The sequence below is a fragment of the Tachypleus tridentatus genome, chromosome 10 (assembly GCF_004210375.1).
Source record: "Tachypleus tridentatus isolate NWPU-2018 chromosome 10, ASM421037v1, whole genome shotgun sequence".
NCBI classification, from domain to species: domain Eukaryota; kingdom Metazoa; phylum Arthropoda; class Merostomata; order Xiphosura; family Limulidae; genus Tachypleus; species Tachypleus tridentatus.
Genome location: NC_134834.1, coordinates 73,995,062 through 74,022,996, shown reverse-complemented (window position 1 = coordinate 74,022,996; position 27,935 = coordinate 73,995,062). Strand labels below are relative to the sequence as shown.

General features: G+C 29.7%; 1 protein-coding gene across 2 annotated transcripts; it reads left to right on the top strand.

Annotated features, from left to right (window-relative positions):
- Positions 1-27,461, top strand: LOC143229585 (uncharacterized). Of its 2 annotated transcripts, none has more exons than XM_076462143.1 (11): positions 1-151; positions 3,400-3,474; positions 3,872-3,925; positions 4,471-4,549; positions 7,371-7,546; positions 14,377-14,482; positions 15,217-15,387; positions 18,112-18,147; positions 19,532-19,646; positions 19,932-20,018; positions 22,346-27,461. In XM_076462143.1, the coding sequence occupies exons 1-11, from the start codon at positions 135-137 to the stop codon at positions 22,474-22,476; spliced, it is 1,047 nt and encodes a 348-aa protein (XP_076318258.1). In that variant the 5' UTR covers positions 1-134; the 3' UTR covers positions 22,477-27,461. The 2 variants fall into 2 exon arrangements, with proteins under 2 accessions (XP_076318258.1, XP_076318259.1); XM_076462144.1 differs by lacking the exon at positions 1-151 and adding an exon at positions 524-648.
- Positions 27,462-27,935: the final 474 nt, after the last annotated feature.

Below are 27,935 nucleotides of genomic sequence, written 5' to 3'. Positions count from 1 at the left end.
ACGGTTTCCACTTCGAATCAAAGTGGACCTTTCTAAGGAATCACGTGCTTAGATTGATAATGTATATAAAACACACTGCGAGAAGTTATTTTGTCTCTTTTTAAGGTACTGTGTAAGTAGGAGTAAAGAGGAATATGAGCGTTACGTTGAGGTGAATATGCTGATTGTGTATATATTCGTAGTATCAGGTCTGATACTGTAGTAGGAATATTAGTGACTGAATTACGAATAAATTAAGCGGCCGTAGACCCCAGGAAATCATTCGAAATTTTTATTCTTAACCATCGTTTCGATTTTATACTTTTATCGAAGAATTAAATTAGTAATAAGTAGTGACGATTCCACGATGAGGAAATTGGGTAGTAGCAAGGCCGCTTTAAGAGTTTTATTGGTCTTATGTTTTTCAAGTTAACTCTTCATCAATGCAGAACCTATACGTGCTATACATTCATAGTTGTAGCTTGAAATCCTTTAATTAGTGTGAAGCCCTGAGTTTCAGCCCGGTAAGCCCATGCATTAATCCAGGGTGTGTGCCAGGTAGAGATGAACCTGGGAGTGCAATTTTTACTTGTTTTATAATCCAAAAAATAAGTGAACAGACACAGAAAAAAAAAAGTCTACGGAAAATATATTTAGAGGACTGGAGAGGTAATAATAGATATGATATTAGTGGATGGGCTTTCCTTGTAGTAACTAAAATTAGTTTATTTTTAGCACGAATTTTAGGATAAAGAAAATTTCAAGGCTGTTGTAGCCAGCCAAATATTGTTTTTCCTTAGAGTTGCCACAACTAATGAACTGTATACAGTTTAGTGTATAACAGAATATATATTACCCTCATAATGGTGTAAAGTTCAAGCATTTACCAAACAACAAAAGTTAAAAAAATTTTCTGGGGTTTTCTGTCCTCTAACTTATTTATAATTATAGGTACTATACTCCAGAAAGCATTGTGTAATGTTTAGTGTTAGTTGCTCTTAAGTGTACCAGTTAATATGTTGGGTACTTTGTTCTCTGAATTTTTTTATTGTACTTTCATTTTCATTATTTTTATTTTAAACATTAAATATGTTCAAGATTCAAAGTGTCTCATTGTACTTATGTATCTGTGAAACTTTTTAATATTTTCAATCTTTTAATATTGTTTTAGATTATCTGTATTTTGACCATATAAAATATTTGTCTTGTACAAACACTATTCACAGTTGTGTTTGTTCATAGTTTTTGGTTGTTACACCTTTTGTGTATTAGTTGGAAAGGATTCCAATGTTATCACTCCTTAGAAAATCTGGATTGCTGAGTGGTATTGTTTGAGGCTGTTTCTAACATATTAACCAAGATGTACTATTTGCTGTATGATGCCTATAAATTACCTGACTGTATAGTTTTGACATCTCAAACTGTCTAGCCTTGTTTGTATGTGAATTATATAAAAGCATTAGGGAGTATTTGAATTACATAGTAAGTCTGTTAGAGTTGTCAACCAGTCACTAAGTCAACAAGTGTTTAATCTGCATGTCCACAAGAGAAAATTTATCAATTAAATTGTTTAAATTTATTTGTGATGTGAGAATCCCTATCTAACTCAAGGAATCATCTCAAAGTTCTACTCAAATCTAGTTTGAAATACTTCTGGTAACTTTGTAAAATTGTAGTAGAAAATATTTATACAGAATTTTCCATTTTATTAAGTAGGCTGGACTTTATATGTTAAAAAGGCTGGTTTGGGTTTAGAAAATTATGTAGAGGGAACAATGTTTCAACCTTCTTTGGTCATCATCAGGTTCACGAAAAAAAGAGGTAACTGACTGCTAGCTGACCACATGTTTGAAGGGTTTGTGCAACTGAGTGTAGGAATGTAGAGGGCATGATTAGATGTTTGATTATATTTATTAATATAGGTATAAAGGTGTTCCCTTATATTGGTTTATTTTGGTCTTGAGTTGTTGTATAAGTAAGGCTTCTTTAATTTTTAGTTTGTTTGTTTTCTTTATTTAGTATTTGGGTGTTTTTATATGGTTGTTTCATTTATTTGATTTGCAGTGGGCTTTGTTTAACTTTTTTCTCATTGTACATCCTTTCATAAACTGTCTAATTGCTGAGTAATTATTTAACTTTAGTATTCTTGAACCTGTTGTAGCTAGAAGTTGTTATTCTGATTATAACCTTACTCGGTGTTTTAACTGAAGTTTGTAACAACAGTACAATGTGTGTTTGTGATTTCAACACCAGTGTAAATACAGTTTATGTTGGTGAAAAGAAAACTAGTTTTGGATGCTATGGTTGGAATTAAACATAAAATAAATTGTAGAATGTTTAAATGGATTGAGAAGTTGTAATCAACATTCATTTCTCTTGTTACATTGATAAAACTATCATTACACAGGATAGTAAAAAGTTTGTAAGATGGCTTATCTGCAACACGTGTGCACATCTGTTATAAATTTGATAGGGTTCTCGTAGATGAGATTCCGTTAACCTAAACTGTCTAAGCAGTTACTTAAATGAAATACTGTATGATTAGAAGGAAAATACAAGATCTTAAGTACTTAACTATCTTTCTTAGAATGAGTGAAATAACTGACAAATTATACTCGATTAGTTTAACTAAAATTTATTAAACTACAAAATAAGTTTCTCAGCCACTATTTGGAAATGTTTAAATAAAATTTAACTTTAAATAAATATTAAATCACTATCTTCATTACATTTTTCTTTAAATACCAATACAGCTTTTGTTAGTACCACTATATGCTGGCACTCTTGTAGCAAGGCTTGGATATTTTCCCTGTTTCTTTCCAAAGAACTTCCTAATTGTTCTACCTAAATCTGGCTTGAACTAGTACTGACATATTATGTATAAATGTCCACAAAGTAATATATTCGGAAAGGATGTGAAATAATGATGTAGCACACTTGTAAATACACTGATCACTGTGTAGAAATAAATTAAGCAGTGTCTTGTACAATACCTTGATTAGTGTTTGAGTGATTTACATGTACACTGAATTGATTGTTTTGCTAAAAACTGATCAAAAACACTTTGTATAATTTATCCAAACATTTCACACAAAGCATTGAATGCTGAAAACTTTGTTTGATATAAGCTTAAACTAAGTGTTGTCAAAAGCACAATTTTCTTGTATGTATCCTTGAAAACTATTTTAATTTTGTTCTTAGTTCCTTAGCCTAAGCTTTGCAACAGGCTAAGAATAATTACTCAGTATAATGTAGTGTCTGGATTACCAGTAGTCAATAACTTAGAAATAAGTGTCTGGATACTTTTGGCATTATATTTGTACATCATTCTACTTGCATTTTTGTCCATAATTAGACATCCATAATGGCAATATTATATGTAATCACTAATGATTAATTTAAATATTCTATATTTTGTAGAGAAGGACTTCTGTTTGGAATGGGAAATCCACTATTGGATATTCTGGCACATGCAGATGAGAAGTTTCTTAAAAGGTACATTTTTGTTACTTTTAGATCTGTTGTATTTTATCTGAGTATTTAATTGCAGGATATTTTTATACCTGAAAAGAGAAGTGCTCAATTTAAATAGATTTTGCTCTGGTTTTGGTAGTATACTAAGAGTTTGTTTGAATAGAATTTGCTATTTACAGTTAAGATATAAAATTTAGTAAAATTTGTAATTATGTTACCCGAAAATGAATAACTCTTTCCTTAACAGTTTGATTTCTACTTTATTTTTTAATATAAATTAGTGAAACAATTTGAAACTTCAAGTTTATATTGAACTGTCATCAGTCAGTGATTGTAGTTTTTATTGTTGATTTAAAAAAACTACATTTTGTTAGATTTTGTTTATTCCATCTTCTGTGGTTTACATTATAACATACAGGTATGACTTAAAACCAAATGATGCCATACTTGCAGAAGAAAAACATCGTCCAATGTAAGTTAGTCTCTTTTTTACTGGAAATGGGTTGTAGAACTTAAAGCTTATTTGGAATATTTGTCTAAGTTTTCTAGTTAATTTTACAGAAATATGAATTATTTTTGATGTAATGTAGGAATTAGAAAGGAACATTTTTATATAATATTCTCAAACTCCTTTCTTTGTTTAATCTTGTTGCTTCCTGGCATCAATTGTTGTACATGTTTTAGATAACTGTAGGTGACTTCCTCATTAAATATGGTCATGTTTCCTGCATGTAATAGGCTATTCGTTGTTTGTAACTGGAATATATGCACATTCTCAATAACATTTGTCACCAATAGTTTGTTAACAATGTCCTGTAAAGTAGTTATCTTTATACATGTATCTTAGTTTCACCTTTACATACTTTGAACAGTTTAAGACTTTGAATTTCCTTAGACATATTAATATTTATTTAGAATACTCAATTTGATCTATTTAGATTTTTCTAATGTTTATACCTTTAGAGAATTATTTAAAGATTAAACTTTAATATACTTGGGTTTCTCTTCTCAACACAGGTATCATGAAATGATTGAGACCCTCAATGTACAATACATAGCAGGAGGAGCTACACAGAATTCTATGAGAGTTGCACAAGTAGGTTTTAACAATACTTTCGTCTAAGTTTGTGATGAAACTAGACACTTTAAGATAGTTTGATATAATTCAATGCACAGTGAAAATGTACTACATTGCTAAGTTATAATAGGAATATTAACGTATTAATTTCTTAACTATTTTCAATGTTTTAATTTCTATATTGGCTAGAAAGTGCATAACATCAAATTCATAAAACTATTCTTGGAAAGTTACCATTGACATTAAGCACCTAGTAACGTCTAACGTTGAAGCATGGATAAATCAGAAAGTATAGGTAATAGTAAAGTGAAGTTTTGGATTACAAGTAGGTTACATAGTATGTCAGTGCTAAACAGTTGATTTAGAGAAGATTGATAGAGTAACTGTATTCAGTAGAATTAATATTTATAATTACATTAGTCAATTTTTTTATCAATGCAAGAAGTCTTAGCCCTGCAGTAAATGCAGTTTATGTGTGTGTGTGTGTGTGTGTGTGAGAACATGGCATAAACATTCATTGAAAATGAATGTAGTGAAAATGAATGTAGCAAACATTATTGAAGAAATAAAGCAAACTTTATCAGTATATGGACTGGGCTACATATTACTAATTCAAATCACCTGAATACAACTTTCTTCCACATCGTGGAACCCCATCATAACTATTAAAGTACAAGTTTTAAACATTAACATGGCTTATTTGGGGTAGTTGTATTCAAATATGGAAAGTTTTAACTAAAATTATTCCTTCATTAAAGTTATAAACTTAAGACATAATTAACAATGCTAATCTATATACACGTAATGTGCTTTGTTTTGTAATGAGGTCTTGGTTTTCCCTTCAGAGTTGATAGATTAATGTTTGACAGTATAAATAAAACCTTGTTGAATTAGCAAAAACTCGTATAACTAAAATACAACTATTTAGCAAAGCTCTATTCTTTGTTACTAGCACTTACTGTAAATTAAAATTTAAAGTTCAATAAATAATTCCCTGTGAGCTGTAGTTACCATCCATAGGTATTCCTTCTTTAGTCCCAGGATTTTTCTTGTAGCTTTTTAAATTCTTTCTGATATGTTAGTATCCTACAGAATACTTTCAGTAAAACCTAATTAGTGTTTTGAAAACTTTTTTTATTATAATCATACAAAGTGTCTTACCATCTATTAATGGTAAGATTCAAATTGTTAACCTAAATGTTCTTTTTTTGTTATTACAATTAAAGAGCACTCACTATTTAACCAACTTAGCAATTAATGCAAGTCATTGTCATAACTAAACGTTTTAGATTCATATAGTAATATTCTAGTGTAGCATCATCACCATAACTTGCTGATAATTACCCCTATTAACTTAATCATACACATGGGTTGATACTGGTGTCAGTGGGCACATCAGACATTTTTATATCAATTCAAAATTTAATTAAACTTAAGTTGTACTTAGTATGAAAATGTACTTAGGTTTGACTTTTTTTTATTTAAATTCTAGTGTCATTGTAACTTAGTAAATGATCTTCAGTCTTTGTTTTGTAGACTGTTTTTTCCCACTACAGATTAATTGACTTCTAATTTCCATGGCACATCTTATTATCCTTAAATAATTACATAACCACCTATCCAATACTGAATTGGCCTATGAAAATTAGGTGACCACACATGTGATCACTGACCTCCATTAAAATTCTGATAGGAGGGACATTTGATACTGGTGCTTTGTTTTTAATCTTATTACCACTAGGGGATTATTAACATGATTTAAGTTAATTCTGCCATCAGTACTGTTTTGCACTGAATGTAGTAGTGAAAGAAATAATTTTAAACTTCAAATGGTGTAATATTTAAACTTCAAATGGTGTAATATTTAAACTTCAAATGGTGTAATATTTAAACTTCAAATGGTGTAATATTTAAACTTCAAATGGTGTAATATTTAAACTTCAAATGGTGTAATATTTAAACTTCAAATGGTGTAATATTTAAACTTCAAATGGTGTAATATTTAAACTTCAAATGGTGTAATATTTAAACTTCAAATGGTGTAATATTTAAACTTCAAATGGTGTAATATTTAAACTTCAAATGGTGTAATATTTAAACTTCAAATGGTGTAATATTTAAACTTCAAATGGTGTAATATTTAAACTTCAAATGGTGTAATATTTAAACTTCAAATGGTGTAATATTTAAACTTCAAATGGTGTAATATTTAAACTTCAAATGGTGTAATATTTAAACTTCAAATGGTGTAATATTTAAACTTCAAATGGTGTAATATTTAAATGATTGTATGTGAACTGCTATAACTTGTAACAAGTGGTTTTTATAGTTTAATGTTAGTGAAATGGTCTTAAAGATGTAAAACTTTAGTTTTCTTATGAATACCTGTTATTAGTCATCCATTTAAGCTTTACCCAGAATTTCATTTTGATTCAGTATTTTTAACTTCATTATTTCAAGCTGAATACTTGTTTTCTGTTACTAATTGTGATTTCCTGTATTAAATATCATCTGGATGGAAGTCATCACTTGTTTTATTTATGCATTCTAGAAGTCCAACTGTTTACCTTTTTTTAAAGGTACTAATCCATATTAGTGGTAAATTACAATTGAGATTTTATGGTGATGGTACTAATGTTGGATTCCTATCATTAGTTAGTATATTGATGTTTTATTTGTGCAAGATCCTGTATTGAGTTTTTCTATCATATATTTTCTTGATTTTTTTTACCTTCTCCTGTTAACACTTATGAATTGTAACTGATTTTAATAACCCAAAACTATTATTCTTGCATTTTTGGTGTTAATAAGCAGTAGGAAAATTTTTACTTTACATCAGTGGATTATAGGAAAACCAAATGTTACCACTTTCATGGGGTGTGTTGGAGATGACAAGTTTGGTAAAATCCTTGCAGAAAAAGCCAGAGATGCTGGTGTAAATGTGCAATATCAGATCCATAAAACTGAGGCCACTGGAACTTGTGGAGTTGTTATTACTGGGGGTGGAGCTAATAGGTAATAAAAGGTTTTTAATGCTGGTATTAGTTTATATAGTACAATTTTTTTTTTTTAATGAACTATTACCAATAGTTTAAGTGTTTCACTTTATTTAGAAAACTTCATATAAAGATGAAAAAAACCCATAAGTAAAAAGAGCTTTGTTATTGCCTTTCAAATGCTTAGGAAAATATTTATTACTTAAGTCAATTTGAATAAATTTAAAAACAAATTGGAGTTAACCATAAGTTTCATTATGAATATTCATAATAGTTGGGATTTTGTCTTTCAATCTTTAACCTTTAGTGACTTGATGTATAGTTCCAGTTGGCTTCAAAGTTTGCTCTTCACATTGTGGATATAAAATATCACCAGCTAGGACTAAAACATAAACATTTTAACTGTTCATGAATGAATTGGATTAAATTTTATTAAATTTGTGTTGTGAGAAATTTTGTTGAAGGAAGTAAACATTTGAAACAAGATGTTACTAATCCTTAACTTCCAGCACTTTTTCAATGTTGAAGAAAGTTTTGAAGGAACTATTTCAAGGCTATATACCAAACTGACTATTCTTATTGTAGTTTTGGATTTAAATTTTTCTTAATTTACAGAATACCTTGAATAAATATTTTCTAGCTTTAGTACAGTGTAAAGTTACTGATATTGAAGTTTTTTTTCTTTCAATTTCAAACTGTAGAAATAAACATAATTAAGGCAGCATCAGCATGGAACTTGCTGCCAACCTTGTGGAGAGGCGTGGGTAAATGGCTGTTTCAAAACACTTAGAACGTTAAGAATATTCATATTTGTGAGTGCATTATGTATAGAACAGCAATAGGGGGCTAAGAAGGCTTTGAAGTATGTATTCCTAATTGATTTTATCTTTAAATTTGACTGGATCATAGGCTTGAAAATGCCAGTCTAATGAACTACATTTTGAGTAGTTCATCAAACTCAAGTATCTTGGAGCTGGCTTTTTTTTGTGTAAAACTTTGTTCATCTTGCCTTTTAATATTTTACACCTATTCCATTAAGTTTGACAAGTATTGGTGTTGTGTTCAGCAAAGTCAGTTTAAATTCATAAAGAAAACTTTAAGGCATTGTCCTAAAACTGCTAGTTTTCCAATATCTGATTTTTTTTTTTTTTTTTTCCAAAGCTTTCTGAAATCAAAGGATTCAGATGTTGTATAGAAAACTATTATTAAAGGTTTGATACATTTTACCCTTGCACTATGGGTAGATCAAAAGATGCATGTCATGACCTTTTCCAGAATTCCATTCTGAATAAAATTATTTGATTTATAAAGTTGGCATTATAACAGTTAATAATCAAATTGATGATAATATATGTTTTTATAAGGAAATATATTTAAATTAATTTTTCTTGGTAAGAGAATTGACATTTGATCTTAAGTTTTCCCTTCATTGATATAGTTACCATCCATCTATGAAGTCCAGTTTAACATAGTTCATTCTAGTGTAGATATTACTAACCCAGTAATATTTGATCTCAAGTATTGTTGTTTACTCAAACTAGAAAATCAGACAACTTGCTTTTTACCTGTCTCATCATGTTTCACAAATTGTGAATAACCCTTTCTTTATGTATCGTTTACAATCTACAGAAAGTTTTATTGAATGACTTGTGAATACTACATTGTTTTCAGTCCAGATTATTGTCAATGCCAATCATCTTTAGGTTTTGAAAGCTTTTCTCAATGTTGAGGTCAAGCAGCTAATGAAACTACTTTAAGCCTCTCTTGTCTTAGAAAGCCATTTGAATTAGTTACTGGACATTATTTTATGCTTGTTATTCTGGGTTTTAAGGTGCACTGTAAGTAAATAAGTTGTATACTTAGCAACAACTTGTGCCTTGCATTGTTCAATACTTGTTTGAAGTGAGTTACAATTTCAGTGGCAGGATTATTAGGTTGGTATGGCTTAGAGGGTAGTAAAATAAAATGTAGTGGAAACAATGTTTCTTTACATTAAATAGCTTTAGGCTTTTAACAGTCATTGTAGAGAAAAAAGGATTAGTTGCTTTTCTTTTTGTGATCACATGAGTTGATCACCCATTGACAATCAGTGGTTATGGTAAAGAATGTTTTTACTGAAAAAAACTATAGATTGTTTGAAAAGTTATTCAAGTAACTTTTCAAATGAAGAAAGTTGTTTTTAATCTTAACATGAGAATCATTTTGCACTTGGAACAATTAAAACTGGCTCCATAAATTCATTAAGTCTTTAGTAAAGTACTTAATTAAAAAATTTATTTTGTGTCTACAAAAATACTTGTTTATTAAGAGCTTGCTAAATTTTATAAATACATACCATATTAAAAGTTAGTTGCATTGACTTCCTTTGTAGTGAAAAACCTAAAGAATGTGTATAAAAGTTTATTTTTTCTATATAACTGAGATGAGATGAAAGTAATGATTATTGTGCATCCACAATTCTTGTGGACTTGCAAGTTTGTTCATTGATGCTGTAAGGGTACTGATTGGATCTGAAGATTGTCTTGATGTGTTTAAGTTATGTTTTGTAAATGGTACTTATTGTAGATTTTTGATTCTTTTAAACCAGACAAGTCTTTTTTTTGATGGCATGGGAATAATTAGCTGTTTGTGATTTTTATTGTCATCTTAGTAGCTGTATTTACAGGAAAACATCTTGAACAACTGTCTGTAAAGGGTAGTTCTGTTTTCTTACTGTTGTATGGAGTTGAGATGATATAGAAATCCTGTTAGTGTTTCCAAATTAGATATCATTGGTCATTATTTCCAGAGTTTTCTTACCAAAGTTGGACCAAAAGTTCGTTTTTAAAAATGTATAAATTACATAGAAATGAGAATGAAGAATACCTTATCTTCCATCTGCTCCAGTAATGAATCCTGAAATTGAAAATCACTTTTTCTGCAGATGGTCAATTCCTTAATTATGTAGTGAAATTGACTTGTTTTATCTACTGAGTACTTGTAAAACTGGAATATTGAAAAAACATTCACTTTAACTGGCAAGCTTGATCTAGCCATATAGCCTAGATAAAGTTTATAAATTCACTTGAATTAGCAACATTACTTAACTTTTGATAAATGATCTTGTATGATGATGGACCATAGAAACTTTGCTTTTGTGGAAACTAACAATTTGTACAGAAGTACTGTAACTGTATTAATGTTTGGAGATATTTGGAGCTCATTTCTTTGATCATATGATCTGGAGAAATACTTTAAGTTTGTTTAGGACTTTGTTTTTCTCTATTTGTGGCTGAATAAGTTTGTATTCTCTATTGGGTTTTGTAACTTAATGTGCTTTACTAGTTTAAAATGTGCATTTGCTTTTCTGTGTTAAAACTGAAGTGTTTGTGGAAATAAGCTTTTTAAAATACAAGCTGTTATAGCTTAATATGAATGTAAAGCTTGTAGATGTACCATGGTGTATCTACATGTCATAAATATATTTGATTTCTAGTATTTTGGAGGTTCATTTAATGTGATTCTCATGTTATTTGAAAGGTAAACTTTTCATCAGTGTTAGCTTGTGTACATATGAGTGAGTTATGTATTTTTGTGAAGTTTTACTGGGGGTTGTACTTTGCTCAGCCAATTCCATTTAGATAATGTTAAAATGAACTTAGTTTTAGATATGTTAAGCTTAAGTTTGTTACTCCATTGAATCATGAGCACTAGTTTTTAAAGATAATTGGTTGACTTAAATCTTTGGATGTAGATATTGCAACCGTATAAGAACTGCTTTTATTTTACCTTGGCAATATTTAAGTATTAGGACTAACAGTTGTGGCTTTGATTCATAATTGCTGAACAATTAACGTGTACCTGTTACAGCAACCATACATTCAGTTGCTACTGTGTAAACATGTTAAAGAAAAAATGTGCATCTATTTAAGTACACAACAGAGATATAACCACTGTCTTTGCTACAATGTTTACAACACACTTTACTTAAAATATTGAGAGCAAACCAATTTAAATTTGGCTACATATCAGTCTTACTTAAAACATCTTGCTTGTAAAGCTTCTCAAAGCATGGAATTTAACCATCTGCTGGATCTACATCTCTTGTAGCATGTTATACATTTCACAGTAAATTGCCCACTGAAACAACCCCTCTCCATTAAAAGTTTAGTGTATTTGTACTAGTTTCAAACTGTTAATTTTTGTTTACTATTTAGCATTGAGTTCCACTTCTCTTCCTGATTGCTCAGACATGGTGATGCTAACAAAGTATGGTCACTTGTGCTTGTCAATAAGTGAAAACCACTCGGTTTCTTCCTTCTAAATAGATAATTACAACCTTCGAGGTATACAAGTTGGTGAAAACAGTTAATTTTCAAAGTGCAGTAATGAAATTAATCTAAAGCTAGTTCCTCCAATTGGAAACCAAGTAGGTGGAAACTGTATTTAGAAAGCTGGTTAGGTTTAGCTTTACCCTTCTATGGCAAGTAAAATGTGTTCTAGGCATCAAGCTAGGACTTTCTACACCCCTAGTTATTTTGATTTTGTTCCTAACCTTATGAAAACTGTTAAATCAGTGGATCAGTTTGTCACTACAGACATTTAGACATAAAAACTCAAACTGAACAGATGGAGATTTTGTTCATATTATGAATAGAACTGGAAAGTCTTAAGGTCTTTTAAACTAGGGAATTTTTAATTTATTTCATCACATATATTGACTTTCAGTATTTGTCAAATGGAAATCACCTAGTGTAGGAATTATTTTAGTAGATAAACATGGCTTATACACAAATTGTCATACTCGCATTTAAAAACAAATATTTAGTTTACCTGAATTAATGTGGCACCTGAGCCCAAATATTTCAAGACTACTTGTTAGTAGGTTTATTGTAGGGGTGGCATACTGCAACTCTAATGTACAGAGCACTGTACAGTTTTCATGGAAATTTGGGCATTGAATCCTGCTTGTCACAACTTGTGACAAAAAGCACTAGTACCTTAAGTGCATGTGTTGACAGAGCATGTCTGTTTTCCCACTAAACCAGAAGTAATTAATTGGAAAAACAAAGCTTGGAGTCAAATTGGACAATAGTTTAATGAGCTGCCCATCTTCATTTGATGGTATGTATCCAGTCAAGATGTTGTAAATGTTTATAAAGAACATCCCAAACTGTTTTTCAAATCATTGTTGATGTAAAGTGGAAGTCATTACTTGCATAGAAGGCTCAACTCCATTGTTCTCTGTAAGGAAGATGGATAACTGAAGGAATAACTTGTAGTTCATCTATCTGAAGGTTTGTTCCTGGAAAGCAATTTTTTTCATAAATCCATTGATCAGTTAGTTGATCATGAAAATGAATTTTTGACTTGCATACTGACATTTAAATTTTTAATATTTATAAAAGCATCATTGAGCTCATGCTAGCAAACATCTTATTACAAGTGTTACATAATTACAAAGTTTGCAGAGAAATTGCAGTTTCTTAATTGCATGTGTATGCACCCCTTTTCTAAATTCAAAACTTTTAAAACCTTTTCCTTACAAGATCCTCTGAACCTCAATTTGGAACAGTAGAACATGTTAAGATCCCATTTTCTCACTCTATTGGGCAAAAAGTTGAGTGTGAAGTGGTTGAGTCTTAATACAATTCAGTTGAAATGAAAGTTTGCAACACTTGTCAGTTCTTTGTTCAGTTTCTTTTATCTATGAATAAGATTGTATATTCCTGTTACAGTAGTAGCTGCTATGACCATGGCTCACAAACGTGTTTTGCATCCAACCTTACAAGGTGTTTTATCAGTGCAAAATCCCACTAATTTATCCTTGAATTTCTCCTGAATGTAACCCTGCACCATATTAAGAATTTCTTGTGCTGTTTCATTCTTGGGTAGTCAGTGGCATATTCTCAAATTTGTCCTTCCTAGGTTTAGGGTATATAGGCTTTCAATACTTGTTTTGGAGAGCAAATACTTGGTTGTTAAAGATGCTTATTCAACATTTTCTTGATTCACAACAATTACTTGTACTGCATGCTTGATTTTATTGTTATCAAGTAATATTGATTTTAGTTTTACTATATTTTTCATAAGAATAATTCTGACCATGTAAATTGCAGTAGACAAAACCAGTAGTAATGCTATCTTCAGAAATGAGGATTAGAACTGTATAAAGAAATCAGTAGTTTCAATTTGTGGCACAGTAAAGACCAAAATTGCAGTGTTGAAACTGATGCGCCATACATAACAAGATTATTTTTTCCAATTCTTAATTTAAAATCTAACTTCTGCAATGGAGTAAATATAAAGTGCTGAGTATGGTACCACTAGTATTACTTGTATACAGGCCATGTCATGTATAATATATTTTCATTTTGAAAGTTGTACTGAAATTCATTTAGTTAATTTATCAAATTAACTAAATCATCAGTTTCTGGAATTCTCATTGGTCACCCTTGGCTCAATGCTAAAAGATGCTGGAATGGCTTGTGGCAAGTGTTAACTTTATTTACAAATTGTGAAATTTCATCCACATAATCTCTAAATTCCCAATTAAATATCAAGCTTTTTCAGGAAAACTTTTTCTCTGCTATAACCATACCAATTCCATTCAGTTTGACCAAAGAGTTAAGTCTACCTTTTTCACTATAAAATGACTTCAAATTCAAACTACTTTGACAACCTGATTAGCATACACTAATAATAGTTTAAGTTTTGAAGGTACTTGTAAGGAAAGACAGTAACATGCTTGCTGTGATAACCTAATATTACACTGGGTTAATTTCTTCACTTGTGGGAAATCTGTAAACTATTAGTTATTAGGGTTTTGTCTATTTACACAAGTTATTTAATCTTTTTATTCTTTTGTAGGTCTTTATGTGCTAACCTGGCTGCAGCTAATTGTTTCAGTAAAGATCATATAGAAAAACCAGAGAATAGGACATTGATCAAAAGTGCAGACTTCTTTTACATTTCAGTGAGTTATATAATGACTTGTATTTAACTGAATTATGTATATTATTTCTATGGTCAACAATCATCTTCATTCATAACTGATAGTATTCTATGGACTGGACTTCATCTCAAGAGCTGATGGGTTTTTAGTCTGATTTCTTGATTTGTTTTAGCTCAACTAAGTCGTAACAATTTTATCAAGTCTCAAAAACCCAATATATCTACTACCATGGATACTTATTTACCAAAGATTTCTTGATTTTACTCAGTCTTACTAGATTTAAACAATTTTCCTTCCTGATAATTTTAGATTTGTGACCTAGAAAAATGTGTAGATTTTTGTTAGTGAGGCAGTGTTTTCAACAAATTCTAATGTGTTGAACTTTTTAGTAAACATTAATGCTGATTAAAAAATTATTCATGCATTGAGAACTCTTCCTGCATAATGTTCTTCTAGTCCAGTTTAGTGTTTTTTCACTGTAATTGTAATGTGCACTTCTTTCATGTTACACCAGAGATGATACACTCAATTTAATGTTGGCATTAGATATCTTGCAGGTTTGAGAACAGCAACTCTTATACTTGGGATTAAGGTCATTTTTGTTTTTGTAGTTTTTTTTTACATTCTTTGCAGGTAAACTGAAAAGTGTAAAACAGTGATTTTAAGTTGGAAAATAAAGTACAATGTATTACTTTTAATATTTCATATTTTTTATCAAAACAGGTTTTTAATTCTTAGTTTTTATTTTTGTCAAGGGCTTTTTTCTAACTGTCAGCCCAGAATCAATCCTAGAAGTAGGAAAATATGCTTGTGAAGCCAATAAAGTTTTCATGATGAATCTCAGTGCACCATTCCTCAGTCAGTTTTTTAAAGAACCAATGATGCAGGCAATGCCTTATGTTGATATTTTGTTTGGAAATGAATCGGTATGTATACACAGAAAATATTGCCTTGCATTAAATTTTTAAGCACCTTTGCAAAAATGTTTTTTCTGTTCATAAAAGAAATTAGACATAACTGGCTATATCTGGAAAATGTGCAAAATCTGGGAGTAATTTCAGGCCTGCCCACAAAATACTAAATTTTTATGCATGTATTAGAAACCAAACCACGTAATTTCTATTGAATTTAAATTTTGATTGAAAAACTTCGTTTTTTTTCATATCAGTTAGCATTAACTTTTGTGCAGTAGCATTGGCAAAGGTGATTAAAAAAAATTGAATACACAAGAACAAAACACTAATAGGTTACTTATACTTGTGTTTAATATATGCAATATCATTAACTTTCAAACGTTTCATTTTTCTCCATTGCTTCTAATTCGTTGTAGGTCTTTGATTTCTAATTTCATACTAATATCTCCTTCCCATTTTTAATATAGAAATTCTGTAAAAGAAATGTAAGTGATAAACTTTGCTTCCATTCTTAAAGGCCTGACTTGTAATTTGAGGGCATGCTGGTCCAAACATGCCCACTCTTTCAGCCATGAGGCATTATAATGTTAGTCAACCCCTCTTCTTGGTAAGAGTAGCCCCAGGGTTGGCAGTGGGTGATGATTACTAGCTGCCTTCCATCTAGTCTTACACTTCTAAATTAGGGGCAGCTAATGCAGATATCCCTTGTGTAACTTTATGCAAAATTCAAAATCAAACCATTTTTGAAGTAAGCATCTAAAGATTCTAATCAACTGAGACTACTTGGTGGAAAATAATGTACAGTTTTTATTTTAAACTTCATGAATTGGTATGTCCAAACAGTCTTAGTATTGGATTTTTAATCAATCCTGATAACTTATACCGTTTCTTATGTAGATTGATAGAATTGCTTAAAATCACTTGTATATATATTAAAAACAAATTATTGGTTTAGGTTTCAGATAAACTACTAATGGAATTAAACTTAAGTTATGAGTTCCTAAAGATAAAAGCAATTTATATTATCAGTTTATTCTGTATCAATAAAGTGTACAAAAATAGATTGAATTTACTTAAGAAACAAAATTATTCAAATTTTGTTTCTTCTGGTTTTGCTGTAGAATATTTAACTTATGTTCCAATTCATTTTGGAGTAAATTGCTTCTAGTTATTTTTCACTTATTCTGGCAAACTTTTAAGGGAATTTTTAATTTAATTTTGAGTGTAATATACTATAAAGTTAGATTTAACTTATTGGTTGATCCCACCTGTTTAATTTCTGTACTCAATTTGTCTCTTTTAAGGAGCAGTCTCTTTTCACTGGCTCTAAGATTTTAGAATAATTAGAATGGATTACTGGAGGAAATTTGCTCAGGACATGTTCAGCTGCACTCAACTTACTACAGCATATTAAGTTTGTTTTCCCTATAAAATAATGACTTTGTTTGCAAACCCAATAGTTATTTTGACAGCAGGGACAAGGAAATTTGTACATATATTTGGGTGATGGAGGAATGTGTAGCTTTTATCTCAATTGTAGGTGAAAATGAGGTTTAAAAAAAAAAAAAAAAAACTTGGCTGTATTTGAGAGTACTTCAAAGTACATTTATTAACAAATTTTTAGTAATCCATGACTCTCTATCCATGTATGGTAAGATAACATTAGTGTATTTTGTAAATTCAAATTTAAGTTATTTCCTAAAAGTTCTTTTATTCAGATAAATATAAACTATTTCCTCTAACATAGAAGGGAAAAGTAGTTTTCTTTATATAAAATTCTTTGTTACTGTATTCTTTATGCAAAGTTTCATAAGTACTAATGTTTTAGATGCACAATGAAACAACTTTCAAACAAGCTTTTTGAAAGGCATTTGGTATGAAACTTACCACAATTATTTAACTTGCTTTAATGCCTTATGTATGTTTGTAACATCTTTGATCAAAGTTCTTAAAGATAATGTTCTTACTTTCTTGTACTTGAATAGTAAATATAACTAAAATTCCTGTGAAATGTTAACAATATCACAATTTTATTTGTTGGCACTTAATAGTATACCATGAATAAACAAATACTGTACTATACTCTAATTTTGCAATTTTACATCACATTTATTTGAAGATGGTTTGTTTCATTATCTATTCTCTTACAAATGTGTGCATAAAAAAAATTCAATGTCAAAATTCTTAGGAAAACCATTTTTACATGTTATTGTGTTGATAGTACACTTGATAATTATCTGAATTGGCAGTTTTGGTAAACAATGTTTGAAATTTATATGCGAGTAAATTAAGTTCATTAAGAAATGTACTTTGTAGGGTGTATCCTTAAATACAGATGAGATTGTTTTAAGCTTAAAATTGTTTGAATTTCAAGGACTTTCTGCATAAGTTTGCAAACAAACATTTGTCCCTGCTGTCTGTAAGACTACTGAATCCTCTGAAAGAAAATCTAAATTCAAGAGTACTTGAATATGTCATAAGTATCTGTAGCTGTTCATCCTAATTATTTTAAGATCTTGGCAAGAACCAATGTTAAAATCTATTAAAGAACTTCCTCGCTAACTACGTGAGGAAGAAAAACAGCATCAGGTAGCATGTTATTTGTAATGTTACATAAAATATTTGTATATTTAAAATCTTACTGTTGTAAGAATTCTGTTTTACACTAAGTGATGGTTTTGATGGCAGGGTAACAGTATTTTCATCAGTGAATAAATGCAACTATTTTAAATGCAGGAAGCTACAACCTTTTCTAAGGAACAGAATTTTGGGGTGAGTATCTTTTTCTTATTTGTAGATACTGGTGAAGCCTTTTATTTGTTTTAGTAAAATTTTGAACCATTTATGGTTTACCCAGTTTAAGTTTCACATATGTGAAGTTTTACATAGATTATTCTACCTTGGTATATTCTATAAAACTGCTACTCATTGTCTAATACAGGTGTTAATACATAACATGTGATAATGGAATAGAAATACTCATGAAACATTTGCAGTAGTTGTAAACAACTTGTAATTTACTTGGGATTTCAGTATTTAGATCTTTAGAAAATAGCTTGTTAGTCTTGATGTGTAATCAGATGCAAGACTGTTAATTAGCATTGGTTTTTAAATGAGTATTGAACTATTACAAACCTAATGGTTGTCAGTTTTTACTTGCTACAGTAATTTCTGTATGCTAAATCTAAAAATATCCTTTTTTGTTTTTTTCATGTACAGATGTCACAATGCCATATGTTCTCTTAAATATATGAAGGATTTCTAGTTAAATGAAATCATGCTTTGTTTAAAATGTTGACAACCTCTAGCTGGAGATTTCTCTTGACCAGTCTTAATGCAAGTTGTATTAATTCTTCTATAACCCATAAGATACACTGTTAGTATGTAAAATAGTAAATTGGCTCTATAATGTATCATTTTTAGATGGTATTTATTTATGCATGCACTTCAGTATCTTTTTCAATATTTGGTGCTTAAGCAAAGGATCTAATGTATTTTATATTTGTGGTAAACAATTGTTGGGTCTCAGATTCAGTAATTGACTTAGTATGACCTCTTCAAAAGGATGAGGAAATTGAAAAAAAGCATGGATTGCTTTTAAAGATGTTAACTTTAGGGAAACGGTAAAGATCCAAATTATGAAGAAAGGTTCAAGATATCTGGGAAAATGGAAAGGAATGAAGGAAGATAACATTATCATGAGAGCTGATTACTTGTCATTGAAACAATGCTTCAGACATTCATAAGGCTACAACAATTTAGAGATTGAAAGACTGACTTCACAAAAATCAGGATGAATGAGTACATATTTGTAACATCATTGTTCTTCCCTTTTCTACAGTTTGTATTTTTATTTGTCATAAATGAAATTTCATAAGTGTATTGTTCCTTCCTAATTTTTAAAAACCTTTTGGTAGTTATTCTTAGTCTCCACAGTTGAATTATGGAACATCTGTTATTAAAACCAACTATTACTCCACAAGGAAAGAGGCATTCCTATATTGGTTGCCTTTAATACAATTTTACCTCACCATTTTGGAAATTATTTTGAGTACTTTATAGAGATTAAACAAATAATTAATTACTGTCATGAAGCCCAATAAAACTAGAAGTCAGTAGTTTTAGATGGTAATTAAAATAATTTTTACAATTTCAGTTAACTTCTGTTCAAGAGATTGCTTTAAAGATTTGTGAGCTTCCCAAAGAAAACAAGAGTAGGTCACGAATGACTATAATAACTCAAGGTTCAAGTCCAGTAATTGTTGCTTGTGGTGAGTGACTAATTTCATGATCAATTTTAGTGTAAAGAATAAAATGTAAATTATGTACTTGTGCAAACCTCAGATTACAATAATCCTGTATATTTTAGGTCTTTACATACATTAAAAAAAAAAGTGGAAGTCAAACTTTCTAAAGAATTGACTATTGTAAGATGTTGAAGCATGACAAATTGATTGTAAATCAGTATTTTCACCTGTAGCTTTTATTATGCTTATTTATAGCCTGAACCTTGGTTTTTAAATCAAGTATAATTGCATTTTTCTTTTTTGTTGCAGATGGTAAAATAACAAAATATCCTGTAATAAACCTCAAAAATGAAGAAATAATTGACACAAATGGTGCTGGAGATGCATTTGTTGGTGGTAAGTTGAAGTTGTATCCAAATTTCATTTTCTAAAAAAGTTTTACAATCAAATGACACCATTATCATCAGTGTTTGTCCACTTACTAAAATCACTAATTTCTAAGAAAATGTAATTTCAATCTACATACTGGAGATTCATTCTGGTATTAAGGAAAATCTTTGCTATAAAAATGTTAGTGTAACAGAAATCTATAATTTGATTTCATCTTTAATATTGTTACTGCTCTTAGAGTAATTGAATATTAATCCTTAATGTAGAGATTTTTTCCTTTAAATCATAAATCACTTAAAATATAAATGTGTAAATGAGACATGCTTCTTTTAATAATGAAGAAATATTTAAATGGAAAGATTGTTATTAAAATAACTTATGTGCATACACACAGCTACTAATGTACAGGACTTTGACATTAACATTAAAATAAAATCATTTTGTTAAGTACATGTCATTTCTTAATTGCTTATGCTGTAAAAGTACAGAAAATGGCCATTATTCCCTTCAAACTTTACTTTTATGACCTGGATAATAATTTAGAAATTAACCTATTTTCTATGTAAAAATGGGCAAATTTGTACATTTTCAATTAGTCTGAATAAAACAACATATTAATCAAGATTTACATGTATTTATACTAAAGTTATATGAACAAAAATGTTTAGAAGTGTCATTTTTCAAGATTTGCAACTGTAATGTACATAAATTTCATGTATCGGCCCCAAAGTCTTCCAAGTTTTCATTATACGTTCCCAGGTCACAAAAGCAAAGTTTGAAGAGCAAAATAAGTCTTTTTCCATTTACTTTAGGCACAAGCAATTGCAAAATAACACTTTCCACTCAGGAAAAGAAAAAGTAAATATTTTGTTAAATAATGTAATCTTTGCACATGTTTACAAAAGTTTCCAGATTATTATTAAATGTTAAAACTTGTGCACATTACATTTACAAATCAAGTGTTAAGGTGTTTTAAAGATTTTAAGATTTTTCCTTCAGATTGACTACCCAATATGCAGTAATTTTAGTTTTAGGATTAAAAACACGTGCATTAAAAATTTTTGAACGTTAGTGAAATCTTTAACCTCTAGATAACTTTTGTAAAAACTTCATCTGTTAATTTGTTATTGAATCAGAAGCTGTTTAGTAAATGACCAATCTTGTAGCCATTTATAAAATATTATGCATATTTCTTTCTAGATTGATCACAAATTATACTTTGAACATAAGTGTCTAGTCTATAGTATTACATTAAACAAAATTAATTCACTATTACTATTTACAAACGAATTTTTAAACTTATTTTTCTTAACATAAAGATAATTGCTTTACAATTTTAATTTTGCAGGTAAAGTGTTAAAACATTTACTTTTTCACAATTTATAAACTGCAATACTGACACCTTAGACTTTCATTATTTACGAAGTTTAGTAACTAAGCTATATTTAGATTTCAAAATGAAATTTAAACAGACTAAGACTCAACTTGTGAGCATGAAGGTTTATCTCAAAACGAAAAGACAATATAATTTTTGAAAATAGCTGAAACAAACCACTTGGTACATTCTGAGTTTTCAAGTGGTTATTCACAGGTTAATTGACATAAGTGTATATAAGGGAACATTTCCAAAAACTTAAAGGTGAGTAGGGCCACTGTTTAATTCAGTGCATGAGTGGTCTTGGAAAATTACAAGTTCTCGTTTTTGTACTCTAGGTTTTCAATACCAGTAATTTGAGTTCCTAATTTGTATAAAACTCCAGACTTAGTATTTTCACACCCCCAAATATCTAATTTCAAGCAGTGCTGCATTCAGCAGTGTCAAATTGGCATTTAGTTGTTTTTAAATACCTACTTTTAAATTACAAAATGTATATGAAAATTTGGATTGTAACTACAATTTAATAACAGACTTGATGGCTACATATATAAAATAGTTCAGTAACTTTGAATGTAAATCAACAAATGCAGTGACATGGTCTTTGACCTATAACCCATATGGATAGGGTAGATAAAATGTTTTCCTGCACAATTTGCAGTCTTTCTAGAAAGAAAAACTTTAATTTGCATTCAACTCCTAGGCTGACTGTTCTTAACCAAAAAATAAACTCTGCCCATCCTTGGATCCATAGGTTGACATACATAACTTTTCTATCCTTATCACCCTTAGAATTGAGGCTTATGATAAATACATGGAAAAATCTAAGATCTTCATCACAACAATAAAAAGGTTAAGAGAAAAAACTGTTTTCTGTGAAAATGTACAAATTTATTGTTTGTATGGAAAAGTTTCACTGAAGATATTTTCTCCTAATTACAAATGTTTTTGTATTTAGGCTTTTTGGCACAGTATATTCAAGGAAAATCTATTGATGTCTGTGTGAAGTGTGGTATATATGCAGCCACAGAAATTATCAAACAGTCAGGTTGTCAGTTTCCACAAGAAGTTTCTTTCAAAGAAAACTAACCTGAAGAGAAACCTCAGATCCTCAATGACATGGAAGAGTATTTTTTTAATATAACCAGGAGGTTTTAAGCTGGAAGATTGCTGTGTACTGAACGATTATGAAGTTTATTTTTTTATATTTAGAGAACGGTGGTTTTGAAGAAATTTATCTATTTGAGGAAATGCATCTTAATGTTTATTAGCTTAAGTTTTGAGAACTACAATATATTAACAAGTTTTATTCTTTTTTTTTATAGTATCTTTTATTAGTGCAAAATTTTTATGAATCTTTTATCTTGCTGTACTGGTAGAAATTACTTTTTCTTTTTAAACGAAGTTTGGACTTAACTCCTTCTGGGACAGCAGAAACCATTCAATGTAGAATGTTTTTGGCAATCTTGTTACTATGTTGCAGTTATTGTCACATAGAACAATCCTGTAGCCAGACCTGAAAGTGAGGGTGGAGCATTGGACCAAAGTGAAACTAACCAGGAGCAAAAAAAAAAATTCTGAAATGCAATGGTTCCTTTATTATCATTGCAAATAAAGATTTATACTTAACTTGTTTTAATAAGTATGAAAATGCTATTTCTATGTATGTGCAGTGTTACAAAAGCAATTTAAGGAAAGATTGTCATCAAAGAAGGGAAAAACAAATGAATATTAACTCAAGCAGAACTCTGGCTATCATTAAGTTATTTCACAGTATCTTTTTTGTAATGTCTAACTCTACTTTTATGTAATTTATTCATCTTTATGCATGCATACAAGTTGCATGTATCATGCTTAAGGTAGTTGGCAGTGAAGGTTTAGGATAATTATTGTGGTTGGTCCAACGTTCACTGCTTTGACTGTTGCATATCTTTTTTGAAAATTAAATCAAGTACTTATCTGAGCAATCTGCCTTGTATACTTTTTAAACTCTTAGAGTAGAACTAAAAGCAATATTTTGTTACTTTTTAGGTTAAGATTTGGGCACCCTTGTTAATCTCATGAGATTTGGCCATCTTGTGAGACATTAAATTCATCATAAATCAATATACTAAGCTAGCAATACAAACTAATATATTTAATGTAATAGGTGCTGTCAATGAAAATAATTTTCTAACCCTAGAAAGTTATGGTTGTCTATATTTATACAGAAAATCCTAAATATACTATTATCACATTATTTTGTATGTTAAACTATGTTGAATAGTTCCAATCACTTGGAAAAATCTACATGTAAATGTTTTGTTAAACTTCAAACAAAGGTTGCAACTTCCTGCAGTCTAGGGCAATTGCAGTTGCACATTAAACCTATCCACCAACATTTTTTGGACTTTATCATCCTTCATTTTTAAAGATGTTAAGTCTCAAGCTATTCTTGAGGCTTCACATGAATATTGCACAACTGCTCAGTGTCCAAATAGTTACCTTGGAACTACAGTAGAAAAATAGTTTAAGTAGAAAAACCTATTCTTGGATTCATACCAAATGTCTAGCTATTTTCTTAATTTTTCAAAAAAAGGTCATTTAAGTAACATTAAACTACCTGAATTCATTTTGTCAATAGGTTTTTAAAAGATTATTTTTAGCTTGTATTTCTGAAACCCACATAGTATCTCTCCTTTTGGAGTATACTGACATTTGACTCTGGATTCAGGTTTTAAGGGCATTTTGTTTTAGTTATTACCTGTAAACTAATGGCTAATGTTCATTTATCTTTGTCTCTAATTCAATGAAGCAGCATTAGAATAATAAAACTTGTAAAGATTTTGAATTTTTAAAACTTAAAACTGTAGTTATAAGAAATAATTTGAAGCTGCTACAATTTGTACATAAGTCAAGTTTTACACAATCCTCTAAGAAAACGATCATATTAGGCAGGTGGCACCACTGCCTATTCAGGGATGACTTTTGTCATTAGTATTTTAAAGTTTCTCAACAGCTTTACAATACTGTGCAATCTTTTCTTTTGTAACATCTATGTAATGAGTGAGTCAAGTTCACAGAATCTCTAAATATCATAAGATTAAAAGATCTTGTAAGTTTTTCCTTTGTATAATAACTCGCACCAAAACAAGTGTCAGCAAATGTTGCTGTAGTGACAGTGTCAAACAGTACACAAGTATTAACTAGTAGTGATTAAAATCTTAATTCTGGTATAAAAATGTCATTACTGCTTGAAGTTAACTTTCTTATGGAAATTTGTTACTCTAAATAAATTTTAAGTACAAGGTGAAATGCAAATTACCAACCACTTGCTGGTAAACAATATTGCATTTGGAACCTTGTATTTACAAATTAGTTGTACAACCTTCCTCTGCTCCATTAAAAAGTGGCAAAGTACTTCAAAAAAGTAAATGCATGGATGTGTATAATACCAATCCCTCAAAAACAAGATAGTATGGGTAACTTGGTTGCATCAACCCTATATAATGGCACAGGCAAAAATAAACAGGACAAATTATCCCATTTGTTAGGTAATATTGCCATGTTTCTTTTCATTAATATCCTCCTATACTGTGTGCTGTTATATAGGGATGAAGCACTTTCCATCTTATACCACAAATATGGCAATATTTTGGATAAACTTGTGGACTTCCAATTTTGCGTTTCTTAACGTGGATGATAAATTTGCAACTTTTTATAAAATCAGCTATTAGTACCTTGTATATGGCCACATGGTTAAGGTGCTTGACTCATCTAAGGATTGTGGGTTCAAATCCCTTATCACACCAAACATGCTTGGCTTCTGAAATGAGTGATAAAGTGATGGTCAATCCCACTTTTGGTTAGAGTAGCCAAAGAGTTGGTGGTGGGTGGTGATGAACTGCCTTCCCCTACCCTTACACTGCTAAATTAGGGACAGTTAATACAGGTAGCCCTTCTGTAGCTTTGTGCAAGATTTAAAAATGACATGTAAACTGTCAAATATCCTCTTTTGATAAATGTATTACACTTTGATTGTTACAAACTAAGTTTTGATACACCTTTGTAGGTACTCTTTTCTAGTTTTATGAACTTTGTTTTTATCTAGTAGCTTTAGTTTACTGTTGCCTAGATTATTTGAGTGGGTGGTTCCTGATGACTGCTTATTTTTATGAACAAGGCTTGTGATGGATTACTTTTTAAGTGTAATCCATAAATTGTAAATCTGTTCCTGAATCTGAGTGGAAAATTTGTCATATTTCTAACTTTATCGTCAGATTTGTAATAGAAGTTTAAGTTACATAGTGATTATTTATCAAAACACAAGATTATATATCCATGATAATCTCCTCCTCTGTTAAAGATTGTATAATTGTGTTCATCTGTTTGGTCATTATTATACATTATAAAATAGATTTAGTTCACTAATTTTATATCGTATAGTATATAAATAAATAGAAAAGGAGATTAACATGAGTGAAGTTTCCATTCCATAATAGGATTTCAAAGTTCCTTTTCACTTTTTGTTCATAGACTTATCCACCCAATCATTGAATTTGTAGACATTTAGTTGACTGTAGTGTTTTAGTTTAAGATATTGGCAAACTTAGTATATTTTCTTAAGTTGTCTTTATAGAATTAAAGTACAAAAATACTTGTAAGATAAGTTATGAATGTCAGTGTATTATGATTATTGAGACCTTTTCAGATGAACCTAACATGAAAATATTTTGGGTTATTAGATTTCCAGTTTGAGATTTTATTAAAGGTGATCCTATATATTCCTTAAGATTTTTATTTTCACTTTACTAAAATGTGACTATACAAGTATACTGATGCAACTTAATTGAAGTTTTAAAATTTAAATTTAGTAGAACATATTTAGCTATAAGAATCATACCTCACACTTGCTCTAACTTGTTCACCCAATGAAAGGAACAGGATCACATTGGTAATTTACGTCACTTTGGGTGGGTAATCACTAACTTTTCCAGTTTTATTTCTTTTTATACCAACCTTTTATAAAAGGTTGATACTAACGTTAAATCTTACTACTGCATTTAGATATTGATATTAGTTTACTAGAAGTGTTTACTTAACCTTAGCATGGATGTACAACTTTCCAAAAAACCAAGAATGCTTTTTAGTTGACATCACATGCAAGAAGTATCATACATTTTATATTAAATAATGTGCTGGATGAAATGCAAATTGAGAATTAAGTTTTATAATTATCCACAAAAGCCATTGTATGATCAAACAGTTCTCTTGGTAAAATGTATTTAATGAACAACCTATTGGAAAGATTGTTACAAACTAAATTTTGATACACTTTTGTAGGTATTCTTTTCTAGTTTTATGAACTTTGTTTTTATCTAGTAGCTTTAGTTTACTTTAGTTTACTGTTGCCTCGATTATTTGAGTGTTCCTGATGACTGCTTATTTTTATGAATAAGGCTTATGATTGGTTACGAGTGTAATCCATAAATTTTAAATCTGTTTCTGAATCTGAGTAGAGAATATTTGTTTGTTTCTACTAGATAACATAATTCTATTTCACTAACTGATCCACATCTTAATCACAACATTGTTTATACAACAATCATCAGCACATTTATTGGCTTTTAGTGTGAATTTGATTCTCTTCATTATTGGTAAGAAATTAACACATTTAATTGACAAGTTTCTCTTGCATGCAGTGCAGCAAGTTGGAAAACCATCGCTAACAAAACATCTTTTATCTTAAACTGGATACCGAGAAAAAAAAAGCAAAATTAAATATTTCATTTAATACTTCCATTAGTGGCTAAATTTTGTTTTGTGTGTTAAAACTAACTGAAGTTAAGTCTCAAGGTTTGAAATATCTATAGGAAAGAACAAAAGTTAAGAACTTGAAATGAGATGTATCTTTTTATAAAATTTCAATGCATTTCACTTGATTGAATTCCTTTTTTAATATCTTGTGCCTTTTATTTCAGTTTTCATTATTTTACCTCCCAATGAGAGCTCATAGATCCAAACAATTATGAATTTTATATAGCGGTGTGGAGCTCAAGTGTTTTTTCAAAATCAATAAATAATGTATTTGGATACTTGATGCAGTTTTTGTCATGTTAATTAAAAAATGAGAAACTAATGAAACAGTCCCCTGTAGTGAACTTACAGTAGCTTGTTCCATATAAAATCAATAATAAACAGCACTCACTTCACTTGTTTATTAAAATATTAAATTCGGAGTAAGTTAAACGTATGTACAACAAATTATTCAGTGTTTTTCTTATTGTCAAATGTCTACTTATGCGTATTTAATTACTTCAAAATTTTAGTTGACAAGCCAACCTCTTCCCTATTAATATCGTTTTATTCTGTATAAGATTAATTTACAGTAATGGCGTGAGTTACCGTGGTTGTATCCTATACTTCTAAAATTGGCTTTCGTATTTAAGCTAACTTCCAGTAAATGTATACTGTAAAAGTCCATATAGGCAGGTTCAGCAGGTTCAATTACTTTAGAACTATATTTGAAAGATTTTCTTCTCCTTTTTTTAAACTTAATTTTCCTCTAA

What these genes read in the sequence shown, in the direction of transcription:
- LOC143229585 (XM_076462143.1), top strand. An exon ending in GATGAGAAGTTTCTTAAAAG is followed by an intron (nt 3,475 to 3,871) that starts GTACATTTTTGT and finishes TATAACATACAG; the next exon opens with GTATGACTTAAAACCAAATG. An exon ending in TCCAGTAATTGTTGCTTGTG is followed by an intron (nt 19,647 to 19,931) that starts GTGAGTGACTAA and finishes TTTTTGTTGCAG; the next exon opens with ATGGTAAAATAACAAAATAT.